This window comes from Lacerta agilis, chromosome 12 (assembly GCF_009819535.1).
Source record: "Lacerta agilis isolate rLacAgi1 chromosome 12, rLacAgi1.pri, whole genome shotgun sequence".
NCBI lineage: Eukaryota > Metazoa > Chordata > Lepidosauria > Squamata > Lacertidae > Lacerta > Lacerta agilis.
In genome coordinates this window covers 34,121,287-34,146,945 of record NC_046323.1, presented here as the reverse complement: position 1 = coordinate 34,146,945, position 25,659 = coordinate 34,121,287, and the positions used below count along the sequence as shown (strand labels likewise).

Genomic DNA, 25,659 nt, shown 5'->3' with positions numbered 1-25,659 from the left:
AATACATCGCTAATTAACCATGTTTTTCTTTTATCCAAACTGGGCTTCATGTGCAGACAAGTTGCTTGTACATATGACTGTATGAACCAGGCATTTGAGTTGCAAAAATGGGCCTTTCCCACATGTTCGCTCTAAGTGTGCCAGAATGCATTTTACTGGTGAGAGCAATCTTCCTTCTCCCAAGTATTATAAAATAACCCTCAAAATCATAATATATGGGCATCATTATTAATTCATACTGTTGTTAGTGTTATAGTCAAATGAATTATACATATAGAATATATTTCCTTGAACAAAAGTGTGCAAGTATTTTACTGACCTCACCATTTAACTGAAACTCTTCAGCATCGCTGTTATCATGTAACACGAAAAATGTTGAGCATACCAATTATCATTATAAAGAAAGAGAAATAATTACATTTTAAAAAGCTATGTTTTCACATATGCCAGCACACATTTTTAGAATGAATTCATCCTTTGTAATCTCTCCACTTGTTATCATGGTGCTTGTTAAAATGTCTGTACTGTATAATTTGTTAAATAAGTGCTGTATAAACATGTTAGAGTAGCATGAATATAAAAGTAAAAGTTTAAATGTCACATTGTTATGAGGCTTATGAATTCTTATGCACATGCAGCATTCTTTTCAAACTGCAAGCAGTATTTAAGATAAGGACAGCACATATAATAGTTTTAGAATTAAATGAGAAGGTCTTGTAGGAACACTGCACTAGCATTGCTAATAAGGCTAGCTAATTAAAGTAGCTTCAATATAAACTGCTAGTATTGTTTGCTTTCAGGGTTGTTGTTTTTCCTTTTAAACCAGCGTCACTTGTAAGCATGAAATAAGGAGAATTCTGCTTCATGAAAGTCGCTGAATATAAGAGCCTTTCTGGATCAGATCAAAGGCCCATCCAGCATCCTGTTTGCACAGTGAGCAGATGCTAATGGGAAGCCCATAAGCAGGACATGAGCACAGTAGTAGTCTCCCCACTTGTGTTCCCCAGCAATTCAGAGACACTGGTATGCCTCTGACACTGGGGGTAGCACACAGCCATCATGACTACTAGCTATGGACAGTACTCCATGAATTTGTCTACCCTCTTTTTAATGCCAACCAAGTTGGTGACCATCACTATATCCTGTAGCATCACTGTATCCTATATGTGCTGTGTGCAAAAGCACTTCCTTTTGCCATCAGTCTTCCAAAATCCAGCTGATTTGGATGACTCTGGTCCCATGTACTATGACAAGAAGAAAATGTCTCCAACACATGCATAATTTTATATGCCTTAATCAGGTCCTCACTTTTTTCCAAATTAAAAAGGCCCAAATGTTGTAACCGGCTGTCTATTTTGATTGCCATTTCCTGCACCCTTTCAAGTTCTACAATGCCATTTTTAGAGGTGGCAATTGGAACTGTACACAGTATCCAAGTATGGTCATACCATAGAATGTGCCAGGCCCTTATAACAGTCGTTCAGTTGTTCAGCAGAGTGAGGCAAGTCCCTTTTGAGAAAACCAGGGTTGTTTGTGGCTTTTGGTTTAAGCTTTGTTTCACCTTTCCAGAGAAAATGACACGGAAGTAATGGGTCTCAAAGTCATGATTAAACTTTCAGTGGAACCCAAGTTAAACCAACAAACTCATTTTCTTTTATATGACAGCTTAAATTTCTCCTTACATCCTGCCAACATTCTTCAAACTTTTGGGTATGGAAAAACACAACTAATGAAGCTAACAACAATTTCCCCTAACATTTACTATTTATATTTTTGCTTTCTGCACTCCCTGTTGTGAATAACAAGAAATATGGTAAGTGTTTTGGAGTAAGAGACAGCTTCATCCTGAATTTCCTCCCTATCAAAACAGGATACCACCCACAGGGTTTGCACACTGTGTATATGTATGACCTAAACCAAGCCCAGTCAGATATGTGGAGTTGGTTGAAGTAACTTGTTGTTTGAGATATCTAGTCATGCCTAACTCTGTCCCAAAATAAAACTCCCATATGATTGTGTAGGTAAATATTTAATGAACAGACCAACTAGAGTGTTCTTTTGAACAGATGGCCTTAGTAGGGTGAACAGTATACTCAGCCAATTTCTACCCTTACCAGGCTCTCTAAATGCTCCAACTAGTAAGAAACAGTACTCTGAGTAAAAATTATATAATTTAAAATAGTTAAAGGGCCAGGCCACCTTGAAATTCCCAACTGAGCATATGAATTCAACAAAATCTAAGAGAAGATATTTTAAGGTTATTAAATATTGAAGCAGTAGAAAGTATTTTTGTAACAGAGATTCTCTAAGGTACATTCAGGTTAACTTATTAAACTGAGCAAAAGTTTAAAAGTTATCTACTTCTGATATTTTACATTTTACAAATGGTATTAATATAGTAAAAGTCATGATAAAGATTATGTAATTTAATTTCAAAGTCATTAAATTTATAGGTCACAATCCAGACTAGGTAAAGCACAATAATTTTGATGAGAGTTAAGCATTTGATTAAATTCATTCTGGAATTAATGACCCTCAAAAATGCCTCAATAGCATTGACAGAGAACCGTCCTTATTCCCTTACTTCTGAACATTTAAAATATATTTAGAAAATGCACAAAGTATTCAAATTTCCCACTAAACAGAGAATACAGAATGTGTGGCTGTGTGCACTAATTCATATTTTGTCCTCTTAATTTTTATCTCTCTACTTTTAACCACATCAAAAATATATGGCAAAATTTGGGGCTTCTGAATATGTAACATTGCAATTATTCTCTAATGTGCCACAGCATATTTTATCTTACTGGTCATGAAAATGAACAAGATCCACATCTACTAGATGAACACCATAATCTAATGTGTCTGCTCAGTCCATCTCAACATGTGACAGTGAAAACGTATCCTTCAAAATTCTGCAGTATGCTTGACACTTAATTTTTTTTACATAACCCCATGGTCCTTAAAAATATGATGTAGATTCACTGAAAGAGCACAAAGTACCTTTGAAAACTAATGCCACATTTTAAATTGTAGCGAACCAGTAAAATGAAATATGCAGGTAGCCCTTGGGAAAACTTGCACTTCTAAAGGGCTTTGGGGGCTACTCAGCACACTAGGCACTGGAGCAGGAAGGGAGAAAAGGATCTTCACTCCCTTCCCTGAAGCTGTTATGCTACTGCTTACCCAGCTGATAAAAGGGAAGGGGGTTAGGGCAAAATATTTAGGAGGGGAAAAGAATCAGTGAGTGGGAGAGGATATGGGCCTAGTGTTGCAAGAAGACAAAGAACTGTCCCTTTCCAGTAAAGCAGCTAGTTCAGGATTCTCTTCCATGTCCAATGGTAAAGGCAGCATGACTTCTTCATTGTTAAGAAAATCTATTTCGATATTAACTGTTATGTCTATTCAGTTTTACAGTGAACTACTTTTCCACCCCCCCCCCCATTCTAAGGATAAATCAACAATGAATCAGCTAGTCTTTAATGTATTATAGCTCTTTGGGGAGGGGGTCTATTTTCCTACAGAGATTGGAAACACTAATGATTAAACACAATAACAACAGGTAAGACTAATCACTGCTATTCTGTAAAGGCCTCACAGTGGCAGATTGGTGAATGACTAACACTTGAGTTTAGAAATATGACTGTTAACTTATAATCTCTCACAAGTATAGTGTGTATAGTTTTGGTAGGCAGGTGGCAAGAGGTCCAATTATGTTCATTTTTAAGCTTCAAAAATGAAGTCACCTGATCTCTCGATCTCTCTCTGGCAATTCACAATAGTGGAGGTATTAAAATACTTTGCATCACTGCTTGCCTAATTTACTGTTCTAAGTATCACTGCAAGTAATTATTTGACAACATAAGACGTTCTCCAAAAGGTTTGGTATCTTCCACAGCTTATTGTAATATGTTAATTTTAAAGCCATTGCACTACATATTAACCATAATGACCCTATCTCCAAATGCACCTAGGAAAGATTGAATCCTTGGAAAGTCACTGATAGTACAAAGCAGACTTCTCCAACCTCATGCCCTCTAGATAACATATTTTTCTGTGTATAAGACAATGTTTTTTGCATTAAAAATTAGCCAAAAATTGGGGGTCGCCTATACACGGATAGTGAATTTAGAGGGGGAACAGGCATGGGGGTGATCGGCGGTGGCTGTGGTGAGCAATTGGGGGGGGCAGCGGCAACCTCCCAAACAACTCAAGGGCAATCTCTGCAAAAAAAAAAAAAAAAAAAAACCTCCCCCCCCCCCACAAAGCTCAGCAACTCAAGAGATACAGATTTCTTAAATTGGGGTTCAAAATAATAGGGGTTGCCATACATAGGGGCATCTTATACACTGAAAAATATGGTATTTTTGACAACATGTTTCATCGTAACTGACCATGCTGTAGTTCCAAACATCTGGGACTCTATCTAGTGTTCTCTGTTTGCTAGTGCAAAGGCTGTTGTGCAAACAGACAGCTGAGTTTAAATGTTGCGCAAAAGAGAAATCCAATGCAACAGTTGCACTGGTGTGAGCTTGCTGCACCACAGATACAGAAATCTTTTGTACAACAAAGTTACAAGCAAACTGCTTAAATATTATTGTGCAACAACGTTCTGCTGGTACAAAACATTGCACCAGTGAAACAAGTATACTATTAAGTAATTTTTAACTTAGTGTTACATTGGATGCAACTCCCAGAGGACACCTGGTAGAGGAAAGATAATACTGAATTAGAAGAACCAGTGGTCTGAACTGATATAAGCTACTTTCCCACATTCTTTCAGGACACATTTTGAGGGTTAAAATGTGCTGTATGACAGATAAAAGATTTTACAGACAACTTAAACCTAGATACCTTGGACAATGACTTCAAAGCAGGAGGAGCCTCTACAAATTAGTAGCCCAATTAGGCCCACTTGAACGGTGGGCAGGCGGGGGGGGGGTGTGAATTCTGAAGTTTGGGGCCTGAGTCTGCACCTGTAACTGGAGATTTGCACACTCCAAGTGAGGAACTCTACAACCTCATCACTACAGCCGTCAACCAAAGATCTTCAGTATCACAAAAGTTCCTTGCAAAAAACAAAGGGAATAAACCTGGGAACTATGCAGCAACACTGACGGCTTCAAACTGGGGCTCTGCCCACCCGTTTTCAGCTAAAGGACAATCGTGCTTTGTTGCTTAGGTCCTCAGTTGGTTTCAGATTATTATCAAAGCAATGCATAAGCAGCTTGGGAGCTCTCACTGGAAGCCTTCCCACATCCTGCAATACTTGACACTTCCCTATTATCTGGATCCTGTTCACCTCACCACACCCCAGGTTACTTCAATTCTATCTGAACCCATGTCAACATTTAGTCAAGGCCTTATGGGCTTTTAGGTTGTCCAATACTGAATAATAATAATAATAATAATAATTTGTACCCCGCCCATCTGGCTGGATTTCCCCAGCCACTCTGGGCAGCTTCCAACGGAAATCAAATACAAAAATATCACACATTAAAAACTTCCCTAAAAAGGGCCGCCTTCAGGTATTTTCTGAATGTCAGGTAGTTGTTTATCTCCTTGACCTGTGATGGGAGGGCGTTCCACAGGGCGGGCGCCACTACCGAGAAGGCCCTCTGCCTGGTTCCCTGTAGCTTTGCTTCTCGCAGTCAGGGAACCGCCAGAAGGCCCTTGGTGCTGGATCTCAGTGTCCGGGCTGAATGATGGGGGTGGAGACGCTCCTTCAGGTATACAGGACCGAGGCCGTCTCATGATCCAGGATTCTAAGTTTTTTTTTGAAAACCACATTTTTATTTATTTACCATATTCCAGATGCAGAGGAAAGCATCTGTTCAGTAAAAGGGAGGTTTTTTGGCAGGTGCAACTTGCTACTAGAGATGGACAAGCACTGGCTTGTTTGGCCCATAAATCAACTGGGCTGTCTGAAAAACCAAGTAGCCTAATTTCCACCTTTTCTCATGAAACAAGGTATCTCCCAGGCTCAAACAGCTGTCTCCAGGGACAGTCCACATGATCAGGCTGCAAAGAATTTCTTGAAAAGGCAGGCCAGCCCCATGCAGCCCAGGATCCTGTGTGCTTGCAAGCTTCACAATCTCTAGCTGCAAATGGAGGTCCGTGCCCGTCCCAATTTGACTAGAAGCAAGCTTCAAATGATTTGCCCACAATGAATTCAAGCCATTTTAATTATTCAAGCAGTAATGCTTCCATTTGATGAACTCCACCTTGAATATTTACGCCATCCCTAGTTCCCACACAAGCAAACTCAGAAGTTATCTACTATTTTGCAACAGGTTACTCCGCGAATGAAAGAAAATGAACTACAGTGCTACCACTGGTTACTTAATTCATTCTGGAGGTCCGTACTTAACCTGAAACTGTTCTTAACCTGAAGCACCACTTTAGCTAATGGGGCCTCCCGCTGCCGCTGTGCCACCAGAGCATGATTTCTGTTCTTATCCTGAAGCAAAGTTCGTAACCTGAAGCCTTATTTCTGGGTTAGCGGAGTATGTAACCTGAAGCGTTTGTAACCCAAGGTACCACTGTACAAATGTTTCTTAATACAATATAGAGTATTACCTAATAATAAAACATTGTTTCTTCAGATATGTTTCTAGATAAAAATTTTTGTCTCTAGGGTCACCAGCATGAAACTCTCTGTGTAATGGAAGAAGTTATTGCTTTTTATCATTATGTTTACACACTTTACTCTTGGATTTATACATTACATTTTAGTTTAGATCAGAACAAGATGTGTTAAGTCTTCTCCACCTTTTATGGTGGTTGTCCTTCAAAGGTTTAAAGAGGTTTAAAGAGTATAGAAGAGAGCAAAGTTTCCCAGCTTTTTATTATTGGGCAGCACTACCCTTCTTTTGTAGATTTGGCCTGTTCTAGCTCAGGCATAGGCAAACTCAGCCCTCCATATGTTTTGAGACTACAACACCCACCCCTAGCTAACAGGACCAGTGGTCAGGGATGATGGGAGTTGTAGTACCAAAACAGCTGGAGGGCTGAGTTTGCCTATGCCTGTATTAGCTGCACACAGGGCTTTTTCTTCAGCCGGAACTTGACAGAACTCGGTTCTGGCATCTCTCAGATGGGCACCATTGCCATTCAAAGAGAACAAGGGAAGTGCTCATAGTGAGTTCCAGCACCTCTTTTTCCAGAAAAAAGCACTGGCTATATAGGAATAAATTTGTGAATTTTTAGCATTAAAAAGGGAATGGTTTACTTTAAAACCCTTTTTAAGATAACCACATGTTGGCAGCATTTCCACAGTTGCATGGGAGTTGAAAAGATTTTACAATTCAGAGAAACTTGTTAACTAACCTTGAAACAAGAGAAGCAAAGCAGTTTCCAAAACAAGAACAGTTTCCTATTTACATGTATTTATGTACACCACTTCTTATCATTTGGGGGAGGTTTGCCCTTAAAGTTAGAAAGTAAAATGGACACCATTGATTATGTATTCACAAGCTTTTTTATGTGCTCTTAGGTTTCCATCAACGTATTGTGCATTATTCATGTATGCTAACATTTTCTACATTTTTATGACAAAAAGAAGTGTCATCGCATTAATCAGGATCACTATTTTCATCCACAATATTAAAAATAACTCCTTGTAAATAACTTAAAATGGCAAGGAATTGTTAAATATGAGTATCAGACAATATACATTTTCCTGTCTTGTTTGTCATTTAGTGTTCAGTTGCCATTCTTATTAATGCAAAAAATGATGTCAAACATTAACATCTTTGCAGTACTGAAACACCAGCTTAACACTGCCAGTGCCCTCCCACGTCCACTGTTTACAAGTTGTCTCACAGTCAGAGACAATGTCAGACCTGGAGATTATTCCTGAGCCTACCGAAGTGAGAACACCATTTTGATGCATGGAAATACAGTTTTAAAAAGTCAAGGTCTGCTGGCAGTTTCTCTGTGAACTCCTACGGCAGCTTTGCTAGAGGTCATGAATATTACATAAGGGCTGTCCATGCATTCAAGTCAGCATTGCTAAGCCAAATTCCCATAGCAACACTCACATAGATTTACTCATCAGTAAGAGATGCATCAGCTTAGCATTAGTGAGTCCACTAATGCTATTCCTATTTCTCTGTAAGTTCTTATTATCTCTTTTCTTTGAAAGTTTAATTTTACTGATAGTAAAATGCATACTCTTTCCTAGAGTAGTTGATTTGTATCATAAAAATGCAGTCTGTAAGAGTAGGAAGAAACTGTCACATATATTCACAGCTATCAGTCTCTGACAACCCAGACCCATTAGGTACTTCTCAGGGTGGCCATTATGGGAAGATGCAAAAGTTACTGATCTAAATTTTGCAACCCTTTAGCAGCTTTCTGTCTCCATGGTTCAGAATTAAAGCAGGGCAGCTGGGAGAGCACACAACAGTATTCCTTCAGGGCAGCTGGGAGAGCACATCAGATTCAGTAGGAAACCTAAAAAGACAGAGCTCAAAGGCTCTTAATGGACCATCTAAAAATTGCACCTCAAAGGCCAGTACCACAAATTTGTCCTATTGCAAAGGGCTTGAAGCCTTCAAGCAGTTGACTATGACTATGAACAACAGCCCATTATTTAATAATGTCATAGCATAAGCAACCCCCCCCCCCCCAGAAATCAAGTGTAACACCCTCAAAAAGCTACCACTGATCTAGCATACCTTAGTTACGAAAAATGGATCAGGCAACCTTTCCAAAGATTGGACCAAATCTTTAAAATTAGGTAAATGCTTGTTCCTGGAATCAATGCACATTCATCAATATACTAAGAGTGAAAACACACAACTTAAAATCCTCAGAATAACATTGCAAAGCCTTTCCATAAGGAAGAGGCTTTAATGCTGAAGACCTCGATGATGCTTTAACATGACCTTTTAAATTGTTTATTTGGAAGATGTTTTTAAACACAGAGTGGATTTTGTTGAACTTAGTTGTAAGCGGCAATACAATTTCTGAATTAGGTGGGATATACATTTTAAAATAAGTATATACACATATAATCAGACAGACAATGAGAAAAAATAGGATTAACAAGTATATGGAATATCAGAATTTTTTAAAAAAGAACAGTGTGAGGTAATGAGACTAGAGAATATAGATGTGAAAGACTACATTCTAAAGAAACTAAAGATACAGATATTTAAATTACATTAAAATTATTGTACTAAGACATATATGGAAGGCAACAAGTGAAGTTAAAGGAGGAGCAGCAGCATAAAAAGAGCGCAAGAGTTTCTTTAAAACAACATTCTTTTATCAAGAATATTATCACACACATCTTTGGCCCCATATACTCACAATTCAAAATCACCAAAGAAAAATACTACAATTCATACGCAGGGAGAGGATCTGGGATTCCATGTTCTATATAAGATTCTGGAATACAGTATGTCTATATATTTATTGAAAAGCAACTTTCCACTAGTTTGTTTTTTATATGCAAAATCCAAGTGCTTTGTTTTCTATAAAACTGACTATAGTAGTCAGAACATACCAGGGGCAAATGAGCTTTGTGCTGTGCCTTTATCATGCATAGGAAAATATGTCAATGATGATTTAGTAAGACAACAGGTTCTACTAGAAACAACATTTCCATTAATCAAGATAGTGAAACAGCATCTTACCTTTGCCTTTTCCAGCTGCGTCTGGGCCTGTCGCTCTGCCTCTCTCCGCACTGCCTCTCTGTCTTCCTCAAGAGATACATCTGAATCAGATGGACGGCTAGTGTAGGAGTCCGCCGAACCCTGGACAAAACGAATTTATTACAAATGAAGAAAACTGTGTTGTGTTCTTTAAAAATATATACTAGAAGTTCACAATTCTTATTTGCAGCACTTTGATATAAATCCTCATTTAACAAATGCTAAAAACCTGTGATTCCCAATAGCATCAATGAGAAAAATAATTACTATGTCAAGTGTTTTAACCCCGAGGCTGTTCTGAAAACCAGCATTCTTTCTCCAGCTCTATACTTGCTGTTTCTCCTTCATTCTAATCTGCATATGCCTTTTGCTATGCAGAGCTAGTTTCAGTGAAGTAACGTAATGGTGCAGTGCAGAGCTGAAGGACGTGCAGCTGTTTCAAGGATAGCTTTAGATAAGCAAGCCACAAATAAGGCCATTTGAGTCTCACTAAAAGCAGCATTCACATAAAAAATACGAAGTTGCTAAGAGAAATCCTTACACCTGAGAAGCACCTCAGTGTCTGCTTTAAACTATTAATTTTATCTTAACTGCAGAGCACCTCCTCACCTGACACTATCTTTCCCCATCAGAAAAAATAACATGGCACAAATCTCAGCCCTTCAGCAAAAACAAAGAAATGACCACAAATCAAATTGCAGCTGACAGAACATGTCTGGAGTCAAGCACATGTCCAACCCCTGGTCACAATGCTAGAATAACTATGTAAACAACTTACATCTCAGATTTTCCTCCTTGTTGCAAGCAAAAGAATGAAAACTGCTAATTCAAACAGAATGAAAGCCTTCCCCCATCCCACCTGCAATGCAAAATATGCCAGCGAATTGAAATGTAGAGCTTACACAGATATCAGAATTCTTCAGCCGTCCTCCTTTGGCTCTTTTCAGAAGCCTGATCCAGGTGGCCTTCATTAGCCAGACAGCTTAGTTATTGTCCGCAGCTGCAGAGCCCAGCACTGATTCTCATAAAACATGTGCACACTGAACACCGCAGAATCACTGTTCTTTTCCTATCCATGCTCTGCTGCAAGCTCTTTCCTCAGTTTTGCAAGTCCTCAATGTCTCTGTTCTAGTGTAAGTAAATTTTTAATTTTCCCATGGCACCAAAAAGCAAAGATGTTTAATTAATTCAGCGGGGGGAATTTCCAGACCAAATATAATGTAAGAGATGCTACACTGATGCAATCCTCAGTACCTACAAAAAAACAACAACTGCCTTTGCTGCTGTTATTTGTTAACTGCCTTTGTTGCCTATTTTTTTTAACTGTTTAGAATACAGTGCTTATAAAAGAATATTTACAAATCCTGTGCAAAATGTAACATTTGCAAGTGCAAAGTTCATTTCATCTCTTCAGAGCTGTGTGTGTGGTGGGGGTGGGGCTAGAAGCTTTTCACATCACTGGGCATGCTCCATATGCACAGCCTTTTACGCAGATGCTCACATCACACTGTGCTGCTAGTCTATGTCAAATTACCATTTTACTTCTCAAGGGTAAACAGCTGGAAAACAGCAAGGTCTCTTGAAAACAGAAATAGCTGCTATTGTGCTCTATTTTTTGTAATATCTGTCATAAAATGTATTTCTTTCACTCAATGTCTAGGCTATGTCACATACTGCTCGTTCCTGAGTTTTTAATGGGTTAGAATCATACTGCATAGAGAAACACCACTTATTTTGCCAGATTTAAGATTTGGATCCCCCCCCCAATAGAGTATAGTGTTGATAATAGTAATTCATGTTTTATCACATACTGCAGAGCTTATGCTGAAGGATTAAAATGTATTTAATATTGTGCTGTCATGTGAGGAAGAGACAGGAAGAATCCCCTATTACATATTCCCCATCCAACACCGTGGCCACTGTAATGGACAGAACATGGGGCATAGACCTGAACAAGAGATGGGGATCAGGCTTTTTGACCCATGATACCCTGAACCAACAACGGGTTTCAGGCCCTCGGAAGGCAAAGATGAACACTTCTAACACCTTTTCCCACTATAGGCTCCAGGTTTTTTAAGATGGTGAGCAAGTCATTTTCAGGCATTCTATGAATAGTGAGAATGGTGTTCGTATAGCAGATCCTTTGCTATCTTCATGTCTATGACAAATTCCTAACCAGTCCACTCTTTGGAGCTGTCCCTGCCCACCTCCAAACACCTGCTAGAAGCTGTGAGCAAAGGAAAAAGGAAATGCTCTGCATAACCTTCACCCTACTCCCCTTCTTCAACTCTGCTTCTGAATTTTTCACTATCTGTTACCATATTTTCCCCACTCCCCAATTTTCCCCCTTTCAAATAAATTGCAGCCATGCATGTACATTATTATTATAAATGTATTCAATTTATATACTGCCCTTCTCCTGAAGATCTCAGGGAGATTCACAAGATAAAAGCACAAAATAAATAGTTAAAACAAAAACAAAGCAAAGCAATAACCGCCGCCCCGCCCCGCACCCCACCTTCCACAATCGCATTGAAAAGGCTGTAGAATATTAATCATCCAAAGACCTGGTTGAAGAGAAACATTATTGCCTGGTGCCTAAAGATGTATAATGAAGGCACCAGATAAACTTTCCTGGGCAAGGCATTCCACAAATGGGGAGCCGCTGCAGAAAAGCTCTATTCTTGTGTTGCCCCCCCCCCTCCGGACCTCTTGTGGATGAGGCACACAAAGAAGGGCCTCAGGTGATCACAGAGTTCAGGTTGCTTTATGTGGGTAGAGGCTGTGCATGTGAAAGGTAAACAGGCTGTATTGGTAAATATTGGCGTGGAGAATAAACTTGTCCCCTAATGGTCTCTGACCATTAACAATCAAGCCTACCACTGCTTGTTTAATTAAGAAAATTCTCACTCGTCCGGTACATTTGCATTGCTGTTTTAATGGTTGTAAGCTACTATGAGCAATCACATAACAAAACAATATATCATAATGATGAACAATTCAACTAATCAAACAAATTGAACTAGATACAAATTTTTTTTGCAAGTGAACTCAATTGAAGTAATAATCAAAAGAATTAAAAAGAAACAATTGTCACTACATGTTCCTACATGTAGATTCAGCATTAACAGTTACAAATGCCAAAGATTCCTGTGAGTCAAGCTATATACAATTAATTTGATTCTCTATTATTTATATGCATCTATTTAAGCCTGTAAACATGAGCAGCAAATGCTTCTTGGCACAACACACAGCCCCAAAATGTCTGCTCCCCACAAAGTGACATAAATTAGGAAGAAAAAAAACCAGAGCAGCCCCCCACTCCAAATTAGACAACCCACACATCCATAGCATTTATCCCACTAAAGCATCAGAAATAATCCTTAATAACAAACTAAGGAAACCAAATGTACAGTAATTGGCGTTGAGGCACAAATCCTGCCAATGGTCTATAGCTAAGAGCAGGCTTCCTCAACCTCCACCCTCCAGATGTTTTTGGCCTACAACTCCCATGATCCCTAGCTAGCAGGACCAGTGGTCAGGGATGATGGGAACTGTAGTGTCAAAACATTTGGAAGGCTGAGGTTGAGGAAACCTGGCTAAGAGATTGCTAACATTAAGAAATTATCATGGGAAGACTTGCAAAATGCTTTGAGACAGTTCCCCCCCCCATCACATTTCAGCCTCTGAAGGCACAAACAGGAGGGAGGGTTGCAAAAAAAAAAACTCTTTAAAGCATCTTCCCCCTTCTCCTTTAAACCCTGGAGCAAGTTATCGCACCACCTTCCGCTGTCCACTCATTAAAAGGAGGGGGAGGCTTAGTGCAATACCAGTGATTCTACTTACAGATAACAATTTGCATTGGAAAATATTAAAAGTTTAAATTCTTATAAGCAATATAAAAGAAAATTGTAATATCACCAAACTATACACTTCCTAGTCTATACATTGAATGGCAAATAATTCCAAAGCTAACTAATGACACACTGCCATTTAAGAATTAAACTGTAGGGACTCATATCCAAAACATACTTGGTTGCAAACAACAGCACACAAACAATTCATCATGGGAAGTGAAACCTCTCAGGGCTTTTATTCATTTCTCAGTAAGAAGATTCTATAATTGCAGGTTCCAATGTCCCAGTAATTACACTAGTCATTACCCCTAGGTAACCTCAGTTCTCTCCCTCCCTAGAAACAGCTTATTATAACATTTTATCTATTGAAGGTTTCTTTTTAAAAAATCTAATATGTCACAATCCCTATTTACAGTTTCTATCTGCCCTTTCCCCCCTGAATACAGAATTTGGGAGTCTTGTGGGAAATCATCTAAATTTGAAGGGTTCGCAATCTAACTACTGAATTTAGGAATTATAAAGCTTTATATATTTTCCAGTATTTAGTCTACTTACCAGGCACCTCTGCATCATCTCCCCATACTACTAGAATTTAACAGCGCTAACACAATCTAAAATAGATCATCAGCATTCATCAAATCTGTAATACTTTTCAGCAGGAATGTAAACACAATGGATGTTTGCTGAGTTTTTCCTACTAAGGTAACTGGTTCTAAGATATCATGGAGACAGTTGGCAATGTCTTCTTTTCTACATGCCAGATGCTGATATAAACCTCTTTGGGTTAAAAATGGAAGAGCATTTTTCAAAAAAAAAAAAAAAAAGTCAATGCAGCAGTGAAATTGAGGGCCCATGAAGACAAAGTACCTTATACATGTTAGGCTGTCAAAATGCATCTGGGTTACAGCCAAAGGTTTTAGATGTGTCTCAAAACAAAACCAGCCCAAATGTTTAAACCAGACACAAATATTAGCCTATACTTATATGCTCAACTTTTAACAGATAAACTAGCCTAGGTGAATGGATGAGTGGTGAATGCTTTTAGCACTTGCATAACAATGGTTCATTGAACAGCATAAATGTACCAACTTAGGCATTGATGTGTGAAAAGGTACTCTATGTTTTTTAAATAAAGAGTAAATTGGATGATCTCAATGTACAAGGGGTGGTTTTAAAGTTCTCCAAAATCAACCCTATTATATTTACAGCAATGTGCTTTGGTCCCCCATCTTTTAATTCATTTTAATTAAATTAATTAATTAATCATTCTAATTTTGGTTCCTCTGTTTCATTTTTGTTGAGCTGGTGTTGGGTAAATGATTAGTTGGGTTGGCGGTTATTTTAATTTGGGTATAACTGTAAACTGATTATTATTGGTTTGTTGCTTGTATAGGATATCTTGTTTTTTTAATTACAGGTAGGTAGCCGTGCTGGTCTGCCATAGTCAAAACAAAATAAAAAATAAAAAAATTCCTTCCAGTAGCACCTTAGAGACCAACTAAGTTTGTTCTTGGTATGAGCTTTCGTGTGCATGCACACTTCTTCAGATAGGTATCATAGCAAGCTCATACCAAGAACAAACTTAGTTGGTCTCTAAGGTGCTACTGGAAGGATTTATTTTATTTTTTATTTTATTTTTTAATGTTTAACATTTTGTTGTGTTTTATATGTTGTAAGCTGCCCCGAGTGGCTGGGGAAACCCAGCCAGATGGGTGGAATATAAAATATTATTATGATTATGATGTCATTATCAGATCCTTTGCAGTTCAACTAGTCCCATGTTTCCTGGGGCTTTGCATAGATACAACCGGCTAGCGATGCCCTCTAAATAAGAGTTACAATATTATTTCACTAATGCTATGGTAACTATTTCTAATAATGATGTCCTGGAGTTTGACATCTGGACAGTGAGTAAAAGATATTACCCATACTATCCATTCAGAAGTAACTTTTTACAATCCTAGACAAAATACCTGTGAGGTTTTAATTAGATCTGTGAATAAGAGAGAGACTGGCTAAAGGGAAGATAGAGCACAGGCAAGGAAGCACTTGGTATTAGCCAGGTCTTTCCAAGATTTCAGACTTGTATTTCCAAGATTTCACCAGATTTGTATTGGGGAATACTCAAGAATTCTATGAAAAATCTCAGAAGTCCCGGAGGGGGAGTACATAATGCCTTTTCGTGGAAAAGCAATTCCTTTCATCTTTTCATTATGCATTCTTAACCACTAGTACACTAGCTACTGATGTAGGGCAGAAAAGAAGGGGGGAATTAAGGCTTTAAATATATATCACATAATTAAAAATTTAAATTTTAATTTATTTTAGTACATTTACCTTAAAAATGGCTTAAAATATCTGAATGCAACAATAAACCTACACATGCAATACAATCCTATGTTTGTTTATCCTGAAATAAATCCAACAGAGTTTAATAAGGCTTACTGCCAAACAGGTGTGCATAGGAACATATCTTCGTCTCTTTAAATTAAACCCATGATCTCAGAGACATTACCATAGCTTTGGTACTATGAAGAAAAACATGACAGGGCCATCTCATTATGCCCTATTCCCTCCAGCTGACTCCTCACTCCTTCTCCCAGGCGCATCATACAGGTCCAAGGAAACATACCGGTAAATAAAGATGTGAAGATGGTGATCCTTGTCCTTGTCCTACCCCCTCAATGCTCCCCCAAAGGGGGGGGAAGCTTTGCTCGCCCCTACTGGGCTCAGTTGGCACAAGCTGACAATCACCAGAGGTCAGGCTCTCTCTTGGCAAAGAATGTCAGCTTCTGCAGGTAAAATACATAGCAATACAGTGGAACCTCTGTTTTCGAGCGTCTCGGAAGTTGAATGTTTTGGAAGCCGAACGTTGAAAACCTGGAAGTAATTGCTTCCATTTTTGAATACGCCTCAGAAGTCGAACGGCTTCTAAGGCACATTTCTCAATTTTCACCATAGAGTTTTCCGACTGCCCATTGAGCCTTGGTTGTCGAACGTTTCGGAAGTCGACTGGTCTTCCAGAACAGATTACATTCAACAACCGAGGTTCCACTGTAACATGGAGTAGGTACCAAGATGGAGCAAACAGCTCACCTGTTCTGTATAGTGTTCTGCCTGCTACCCCAGATACTATAAATCTTCTTTAAATAAATACTATATTTTACTTTTTCATGGTTCATATTAGGACACAGACTCTGTAAAAGGGTTTGGCGATACACATGAAAGTCAGGAGTTGAGCCTCTCCTTGTGATCGATCCCCTTACCCAGTGTTCAGTGAACAGTGTTATCATCCAAAGTAAGTTCAGTTAACACATTGGACCTTACTTCTGAATAAGCATATTCAGGAATGGGCAATGTATGCTAGTTCATGAATCCACTACTGCTACTATTTTACCTTTGAATGCTATGCACGTATACTCACAGAACTACATCCTGGAGCAGGGAATTAAAGTTGTAGCCTTGGGTATACACCAAGATGAACAATGGAAAGTCATTCTAAACTCTGAAGCGCCAACATTTGAAGATTTCTGCCTCAGGTAATAGGTGAATTGTACAATTAGAATAAAAGCTACATTTCAGATGAGACAGCTCATTTATTAGCCTGAAGGAACAATTTTAAATTGTATAAAAATGTAGGTCAACTGGATTAATTTGTAAAGATCAGTAATGCTGAATACAAGCAGGGTTTGGTTTTTTTGCTCCTATGACTAAACAAAATATTTTGTTTGTTTTGCTTTACATTATAAAACCACTGGCTGAAATCATGCTGACAGAGAGACATCCCTATCACTTCTTGCCACGCTACACACAACCTGCCAGCAGTGTAAACCATGGTGACACAGGCATGGTGACACCAGCATCCAGAAGCCTCAGGTTATCCTTGCACAAATAAGTTGAATTACTCTCATACTACAGTTGCTTGTAAAGAGTCATGGGCAGCATGTAGATCAACAATTTGAAGTTGAATCCTGAAAAGGCAGAGATGTTAAGGGTTCCAAGTTCCCACGTCCTGGTGGGAAGACAGCCTGTTTTAGACAGGGTTGCTGTCTACTGGAAGGAACAGGTTTGTAACCTAGGGGTACTCCTGGAGCCAACATTGTGACTTGAGGCCCAGGTAGCCCTTGTTGGCCAGGACTGCCTATTTCAGCTATGGTTGGTTGGTCAGCTATAGCCTCTTGGTCACGAAATTAAAAGACGCCTACTTCTTGGGAGAAAAACAATGACAAACCTAGACAGCATCTTAAAAAGCAGAGACATCACCTTGCCGACAAAGGTCCATATACAGTAGTTAAAGCTATGGTTTTCCCAGTAGTGATGTATGGAAGTGAGAGCTGGACCATAAAGAAGGCTGATCGCCGAAGAATTGATGCTTTTGAATTATGGTGCTGGAGGAGACTCTTGAGAGTCCCATGGACTGCAAGAAGATTAAATCTATCCATTCTGAAGGAAATCTGCCCTGTGTGCTCACTGGAAGGACAGATCCTGAAGTTGAGGCTCCAACACTTTGGCCACCTCATGAGGAGAGAAGACTCCCTGGAAAAGACCCTGATGTTGGGGAAGATAGAAGGCACAAGGAGAAGGTGACAACAGAGGATGAGATGGCTGGACAGTGTTCTTGAAGCTACCAACACGAGTCTGACCAAACTGCAGGAGGCAGTGGAAGACAGTAGTGCCTGACGTGCTCTGGTCCATGGGGTCACGAAGAGTCGGACATGAGTAAACGACTAAACAACAACAACAAGCCTCTTGGTGAGGTGACTTGGCCATGGTATTCCATTCTCTGGAAAGTTCCAGATTGGATTATTGCAATGTGCTATAAGTGGGAATGGCCTTGATGAAGACTTGTCTAAAATGAAGCAGCCACCTTACTAGCTGGGACTGTCTTTAGAAATCAAATAACCCCTGTTCTAAAACAGCTGCATTGGGTGCCAGTTTGTTTCTCATGCAATTCAAGGTGCAAAACATGGTGGTGTTTAGAGCCATAAATGATTTAGGCCTCAAATATCTGAAAGACCTTCTCTCTTTCTTTATAGACCCTTCCAGGTGTTAAGATCAGAAGATGTGGTCCTCTTGGTATTTCCTCTGTCCTCAGAAGGTTGGAGTAGGGGTGTCCGGAGAAAGACCATTCTCTGCAGGAGCCCCTAAATTGTGGAATTCCTCCTGCACAGAGGTGTGTCTGGCTTCTTCACCAAACAGCTTTCAGCTAATGCTGAAGGCACACGGCTTTGGACTGGTTTTTGCTACATGAGATACATGTTTCCAGGGCCTTTCCTATTCCAGTGATTGCAATCTGTTTAACCATTTAAAAATTAAATTGTTGTAACCTGTCCTGGTAGCTGCCAGTGAAGGACTGGTAATGCATTTAATTGGGGAGGGGGGAGAGGAACAGTTTAATGTAGTCTAAACATGTTTTAAAAGAAAACCCCCAAATTAAATTGAACCTGTTCAGTATTTACTTGCATGAGACTATGAGCTCATTAAGGTTAAGCAATTCTAAGTCCCACTGAATATACTTCACTCTACCACTGAAATAAATTGAACTTAGAAATGCTTAATTAGGACTGAATCACAAAGAACATATGTGAAGACATGATACTAATTATAGTTTCTGGATTAATAACTGCTCTGGAATCTTCTAAATTAAGAGTGGCATATAAATGAGCTTACCACAGAAATATATAACAAATGATAAAGTATTTCCCTCACTTCAGCTACCACATTACCAGCACAGTAGGCATTCAGGATAACCATAACAACAACAAAACAGCAACACAATTAGAAAGAGGAGGTGAAAGGCGACAATTTATAGATACTGCAAACATGGTTTTTGTTTTGTCAAGAGCAAGTATTTCAACAATGAATTATCTGTTTTCTAATTAGGATGGTGTCTTACCTCTTTAATATATATATACAGTATGTGTGCCTCTATCCCAGGCAACCCCAAACTCGGCCCTCCAGATGTTTTGTGACTACAACTCCCATCATCCCTGACCACTGGTCCTGTTAGCTAGGGATGATGGGAGTTGTAGTCACAAAACATCTGGAGGGCAGAGTTTGGGGGTGCCTGCTCTATCCCAACAACACATACCATTGGTAGCTTTAGAAAGGAACTATCACCTTCAGAATCATAGAATCAAAGGAAAGGAAATTTTTCCACTAATAAGTTAGGCATTCGCACAATTTGAAGTACTGTAGTGAGTGGTCAGAATAAAGATATTTTCATATTTGTTCCATATCTTGATATAGCCATCGCTGCTCCAATTTCTTCTTCTCCTTCTCCTTCTCCTACCACACTTCATCTGTGATCTCAAGGCATAAAAAGGCAGTACTTGAGGTATTGCGGTCCCGAGCCATTTAAAAGTTATAGGTCGAAACCAGCACTTTGAATTGGGCACTGAAACTAATTGTCAGCCAATGCAGTTGATCAGGATGGTGTAATATACTCAAACTGTCTTGCCTCGGTAAGCAACCTGGCTACCAAATTCTGCACCAGCTGAAGTTTCCAAGCCATTTTCAGAGGCAGCACCATGTATAACACATTGCAATAATCTAACCTAGAGGTATCCTGAGCATTGACAACAGTAGTTAGGCTATTCCAGTTCAGATAGGGGCACAGCTGGGCCACTAGCCAAAGCTGATGGAAGGCACTCCTTGCCACTGAGCTCACTTGAGCCTCAAGTGACAACAAAGATCCAGACGTAGCCCACAGCTGCCTATCTGCTCCTTCAGAAGGAGTTAAACCCCATCAAGAGCAAGCAACCTCTCTACAGGCAGCCATGTAGTCTAGGGAACTGCCCAACAGTACCTCAGTCTTATCTGGATTGAGCTTCAGTTTGTTGGCTCTCATCCAGTACACAGTATGAGGCAGCCGTCTATGTTCATCCATGGCAGACAACTTCTATTTCTCAGACATGGGAACCACTACCAACAGAGATCTGTCTTGCTGAGATACCGGTAGTTCAGTTTATTTGCCCTCATTCAGCCCACCACGACATCAAGGAACTAGTCCAAGGCCTGCTTGCCCCTTGCCCCAAATCACCTAATGACCACAAAGCTACTAATGACCACAATGCTACAGCAAAACTTTTTTAAAATAATAAACTGCTGTTTTTATTGTTGTACTATACTTGCAAGGAGTAGGTTGAATTTATATCACTGTGTTTCTGAGATTCAGAATCAATCTTTTCCTGTAATTGTAATTAACAGCACGTTTTGAATTTAAGCGAAAACCCCTAATTTCTCTGTCACACTTCCGGCTGTATTTTGTTGTGCAGTGACTCAGAAATAATTGCTTGTGTGGGGTAATATGAAAATATTTTCTTCAATTGGGACCTCATGGGTTCTTAAACACATTCAACTTTATATCCCAACACCAAACAAAAAATCTGTAAGCCTAGGTGGGGGAGGGGGGTCCAAAATGGGGGGGGCATAAAAAGGGGAGGGAATTGAAATTTGGAAGGAAATTGAAAAATCTGAATGATGATTACAGTATTTTTACATATAAGAAGTTGTGTTTAAAATAATTGTATTAAAGCCAATTCATTCTACTGCAAAACTCTTATACTGAAGAAGCAAAGCAAATATTACACGTGGATGTTAGTGTTTAAAAATATTTATATCCCAGCTTCACATTACATAGGCAAGCAATAACAGTTAACTACTTTTTTCAAGGTTATTTGAATCCTTCTCTTAATAATATAATATAATAATATATTGCTTCAAATGATAAGAAAAGAGATTCCAAGTAAAGATCAGGAAGAACTTTCTGACGGTAAGAGCTCTTTGACAGTGGAAAGGTCTTCCTGAGAATGTAGTGGACTCTCCTTCCTTGAAGATTTTTAAGCAGAGGTTGGATGGCCATCTGTCATGGATGCTTTAGTTGAGATTCCTGCATTGCAGAAAGTTAGACTAGATGATCCTCGAATTCCCTTCAAACTCTACAATTCTATTATTCTATACTAGAGAAGTAATGTACTGTACTTCAAAACATAATGCAAGGAAACTACTTTCAAATGTTGAAAAGCACAGAATGCAGAATACATGTTTTGGGTATTTGCTGCAGAACTGCACTTTGAGAGACTCCAAAGCATATTCCCCCTGCAGCATGGGGGCAAAGTCTTGTCTTTATTTTATTTATTTATTTAACTATATATATATATATATATATATATATATATATATATATATATATAGCTTGGTTGTAGTAAAATCTCTATGCAATTGACAATATATGTTAAAATAAAAAGTTTAAAACTATTTAAAACATTTAAAGTTCACTAATATTAACAGTAAAAAAGATTAAAACACATCAACAGCAACGTTTCTGGATATTTTAAGGAGGTGCGGAAAAGAGTACAAGCAAAGGCACTTGCCTGATGTCAATAGACAAGGAATTCCAAAGTGTAGGTGGTACCACACTAAAATACCAATTTCTTACAGCTGTGTAACAAGTACAATGTGGCATGTGTAACAATGCTAATTCTGCAGATTAAAGTGGTAGAGTGGGCACACTTGTGATCCTGCAAGTAAACAGGTTCCAAGCCATTAAGGGTTTTATACACCAATAATAAGACATTGAACTTGTCCTGGTAACAAATTGGCAACCAGTGTAAAACTCTGAGGGCAGGTATTACAATCTGACAAGGTATCACTCCTGTCAACAACTGTGCTGCAGCGTGTGTACAACACTCAATTGTCTCAGACTCCTCCATCTTCTGTAGTAAAATAAACAAACTGATGACTGTTTGTATGGGTCTATTTTTAATCAAGGAACAAACTAGCATGCGAAGCTCAAACTGAAAGAAAGGAATCAGAGGTTGTAACATAAATTCTGATTCAAGAAATAAAATTAAGATATATTATTAAGATACAGTATATCATTTACCATGTTGGAAAGGGATCTCATATCAATATATAAGATTCCAGGATAGTTAATTTTGTCCACTATTATTATACTTGATATGCATAATGATACTGTACTACTGATAAGTTCAACAGCACAGCCAAATTTGCTAGGGCATTTATTTTATAACTTGTCCCTGAAAATATGAGTTATGCTTCTACATAATAATGTTGCAGCTCAAAGCATGGATAAGAAACTCTTCCTCTTGTTTATTCTGACATTGTTTTTATTTATTTTATTTCTCCTTGTTTTCACAACAGGGAAAAGCTACTGCATACTTAGATACCTAAGGGTATAGCAGATTGAACCTTCATCTCTAATAGAACAGAATGGTGTAGTCTTAAAAGGCAGTTTAAAACATTCAAAATAAAATAAATAAAGTGGGTATATTTGCAATTATTGTTGGGGGATAGCAAACATATCTACTTCTAAATTTTATAAATACACAAAAGATTATAAACTAAATTTAGGTTAGACAGAAAAAGTGAATATTGCCTGTATTTCAGTTTTTCACAAATACCCATTTCCCCATTCCCTCAAAAAGTGGGGTGATGGCATATTTCCACTTATGATTCAAAAATAATCAGAAATTTTACATGTCTACCCAACCTGCTTACATAGAATATGTTCACAGCTTACCCCTTCAAAATCTTCATTGTCGTAAAGGTACATATCTTTGTCGAATTTTACACTTCTTCACTGTGTTCATATAGTCTTGAAGTCCCTTAGTTTTCTCTTAAAAGTTCACTATCTTAGTGATATACTTTCCACAGCTGGGACAGAGAGCTTCAGTACTTGTTTCCCACGGTTGAAATGGTCTTTAAATATTGTTCTCTGATACAAAAACAAAACCTCTTGCTGTAGGCAGTTAAGGAAATAATGATTTGGCAAACTGCACCAGTAAAAATATTCCACAAGAAAGGAAAGACAGCCACAAAGATGTGTTATCTTAATCCACTTCTATAAGTAGAAGTGTACAGTTGAAAGGCATAGGGTCAGTTATTCAAAAGTCCCATGCTAATTGCATGTAGCTGGGCCTGCAATGATTGGCTCTAAGTATAGGGCTGTACTTGAAAAACAGCAAGTATCCTGTTCACTTAGCAGGAATAGCCAAGGACTGTTGCAGTTCATCTCACTATAGTATATGCACACTTTTCTTTCTATACAATCACTTGTGTACAAGATGGTATTAATGATATAGGAAATGTTTATTTTGAGATCTCATCTGGTGACATGACTGGCACTTTAAGAAGATTTAGCTCTCCAAAATGGGGCAGATCCTTAGAGAGGTGAACTAGAGGCAGAGGCTCAAAAGGCAATTCACTTCCAACCTTTGTCAGAACAAGTTGCTCATTAGATGTGGGGGAAATAATCAGAACATCCCGTTTCCTAATCAAACACTATTCTGTTTCCTGAACTTTTTTCAGTTCTTGTTTTCAAAAGAATTTTTTAAGTCCTTTCCATTCCATCAGGGTATAAATAATGAAACTGTAAAACTCAAGTTAAACAACCTATGGCCTTTTAAATATGCCACACGTGTGTGTGTGTGTGTGTGTTAGTTATTGTGATGATGAAGTTTACAGGCAGCCCCCTATTTATGCGTGTTCAATAAGCACGTGACCATGTAAACGCACATTGCGCCGAACCTGGAAGTGAATTTAAAAATTACTAAACCAGCCCAAGCAGAGGTGCAAAGCAGTTGGAAAATGCATGAAAACAGCACCTAGCAATCCCATAGGCCGGGGGTCAGCAACCTGCGGCTCCGGAGCCGCATGCGGCTCTTTTACACGGCTGCCGCGGCTCTGGGGCTCCGGGGCAGATACGCCCGCCCACTTCTCCAGCTGGCCAGCGGAAGCGACCGCCCTCCAGCTGGCCGGCGGCCCGCTCTCCGGAGGCTGAGGGCGCTGCTCAGGGGTGTACCCAGGATCACATGGCCTTGAACAGCGGGGCAGCGGGGCTCGGAGGCGGTGGGGACGCAGTAGAGGTGGCGCAACTCAGCTGAGGGCTCTGGCGGGGAGCGCACCTGAGGCGCGCGCGCGCTCCTTCGGGAAGAGATGGAGCTGGGCGAGCGGGAGGGGGAACTTTGAAGACTCCGCCTCCGCCTCCGAAGCAGGCGTCCATGGGAGAGGCCGCCCCCCCCCAAGCCTGCCTGGCGGGACCAACCCTGCCCAGCTCCGGGAGTCTTCCTAGCGTGGGAGGCGGCCTTGGGGCGGACAGGGGAGCTCCGGGGTCGGCAGCTATGTGGGACCCCGCGGCATCCAGAGGCACCTGGGAGGCGGGACAGGATGGGGGCAGGAAGGGGGCCTTCGGACGCGTGCCCACACGGGCACTGGAGGCCAGGACGGCTCGGCTGGGTCGTGGGACCGCGGGGGCAGGCTGGCCGCGGTTCCTCTCGGAAGGCTGCTGGCTGCTGCGTTGAGGCGACAACGAGGTAGGCAGCTGTGGGCTGGGCCAGGGGCGGCGGGTGGCAGGCGAGGGCGAGGGGGGAAGCCCTCTTTTTAAAAATGGTTGAGGAAGCGGCGCCTGTTTCCCTGCCGCTGCCTCCTTCGCTCCTGGTTCCGCTCGCAGCATCAGACCGCGCTCTCGCGGGTGCGCGTCTCTCTCCGCCCCGGAGCAAGGCTGGTACGTTTTGCAGTTTTTCCTCTGTCCTGAGTGTGTGTTAGGGGAGCCTTGACAAAGCACCTGTTGGCGTGGAAGAGAGGAGTCCTAACTTGGATCTGTGTTCATGTGCAAAATCTATCGCCATTGTCATTAAGGGGGCAGGGAACTCCCCTAAAAAGGTTTGAACACTACGAACTACTACAGCCACCTGTATGCAAGTTAGCACAAACATCACAGGCTTCTCTGGTGCAATTCTGTGCTTTATTTAGCAAGAGAGGAGGTTGGAAGAGGTGAACATAGCCTCTTGTCTGAAATATTAAGAGTAAAAGACACTAAGATTATTGTAAAAGCCAGCAGTCTTCAATTAGACATGGGACAAACATTTAACACAAGTGTGCAGTTGAGGACTCATTAAAAAAAAATCAAATATTTGTATGCTGTTGCAACCCACCTTGGATCAGGCTGTGACCTGGTAGTGGTCCCCAGGGTGGATAAAAATGAATGATTTTTTTTATTTAAAAAATTGATTTTTTTAATTTAAATCAGATTTTTTTTATTTAAATAGGATTTTTTTTTATTTAAATAGGATTTTTAAAAATAAAATGCAGTGTTATATTTGTTTTAAATGTCGCAA

The 25,659-nt window shown here is 39.8% G+C and overlaps 1 protein-coding gene across 10 annotated transcripts in view; it reads right to left on the bottom strand.

The window, feature by feature from the left end:
- CACNB2 (calcium voltage-gated channel auxiliary subunit beta 2) overlaps positions 1–25,659 on the bottom strand; it is a 133,007-nt gene that overhangs the window by 34,883 nt on the left and 72,465 nt on the right. For 6 of the 10 annotated variants that reach the window (XM_033165131.1, XM_033165132.1, XM_033165130.1 and 3 more), the window contains one exon: positions 9,645–9,764. In XM_033165131.1, the coding sequence (XP_033021022.1) occupies positions 9,645–9,764 (120 nt within the window). Of the gene's footprint in view, positions 1–9,644; positions 9,765–10,440; positions 10,462–10,564; positions 10,909–23,063; positions 23,294–25,659 lie in introns of those variants that run through there. The other 4 variants (XM_033165137.1, XM_033165138.1, XM_033165135.1 and 1 more) reach the window with 4 other exon arrangements.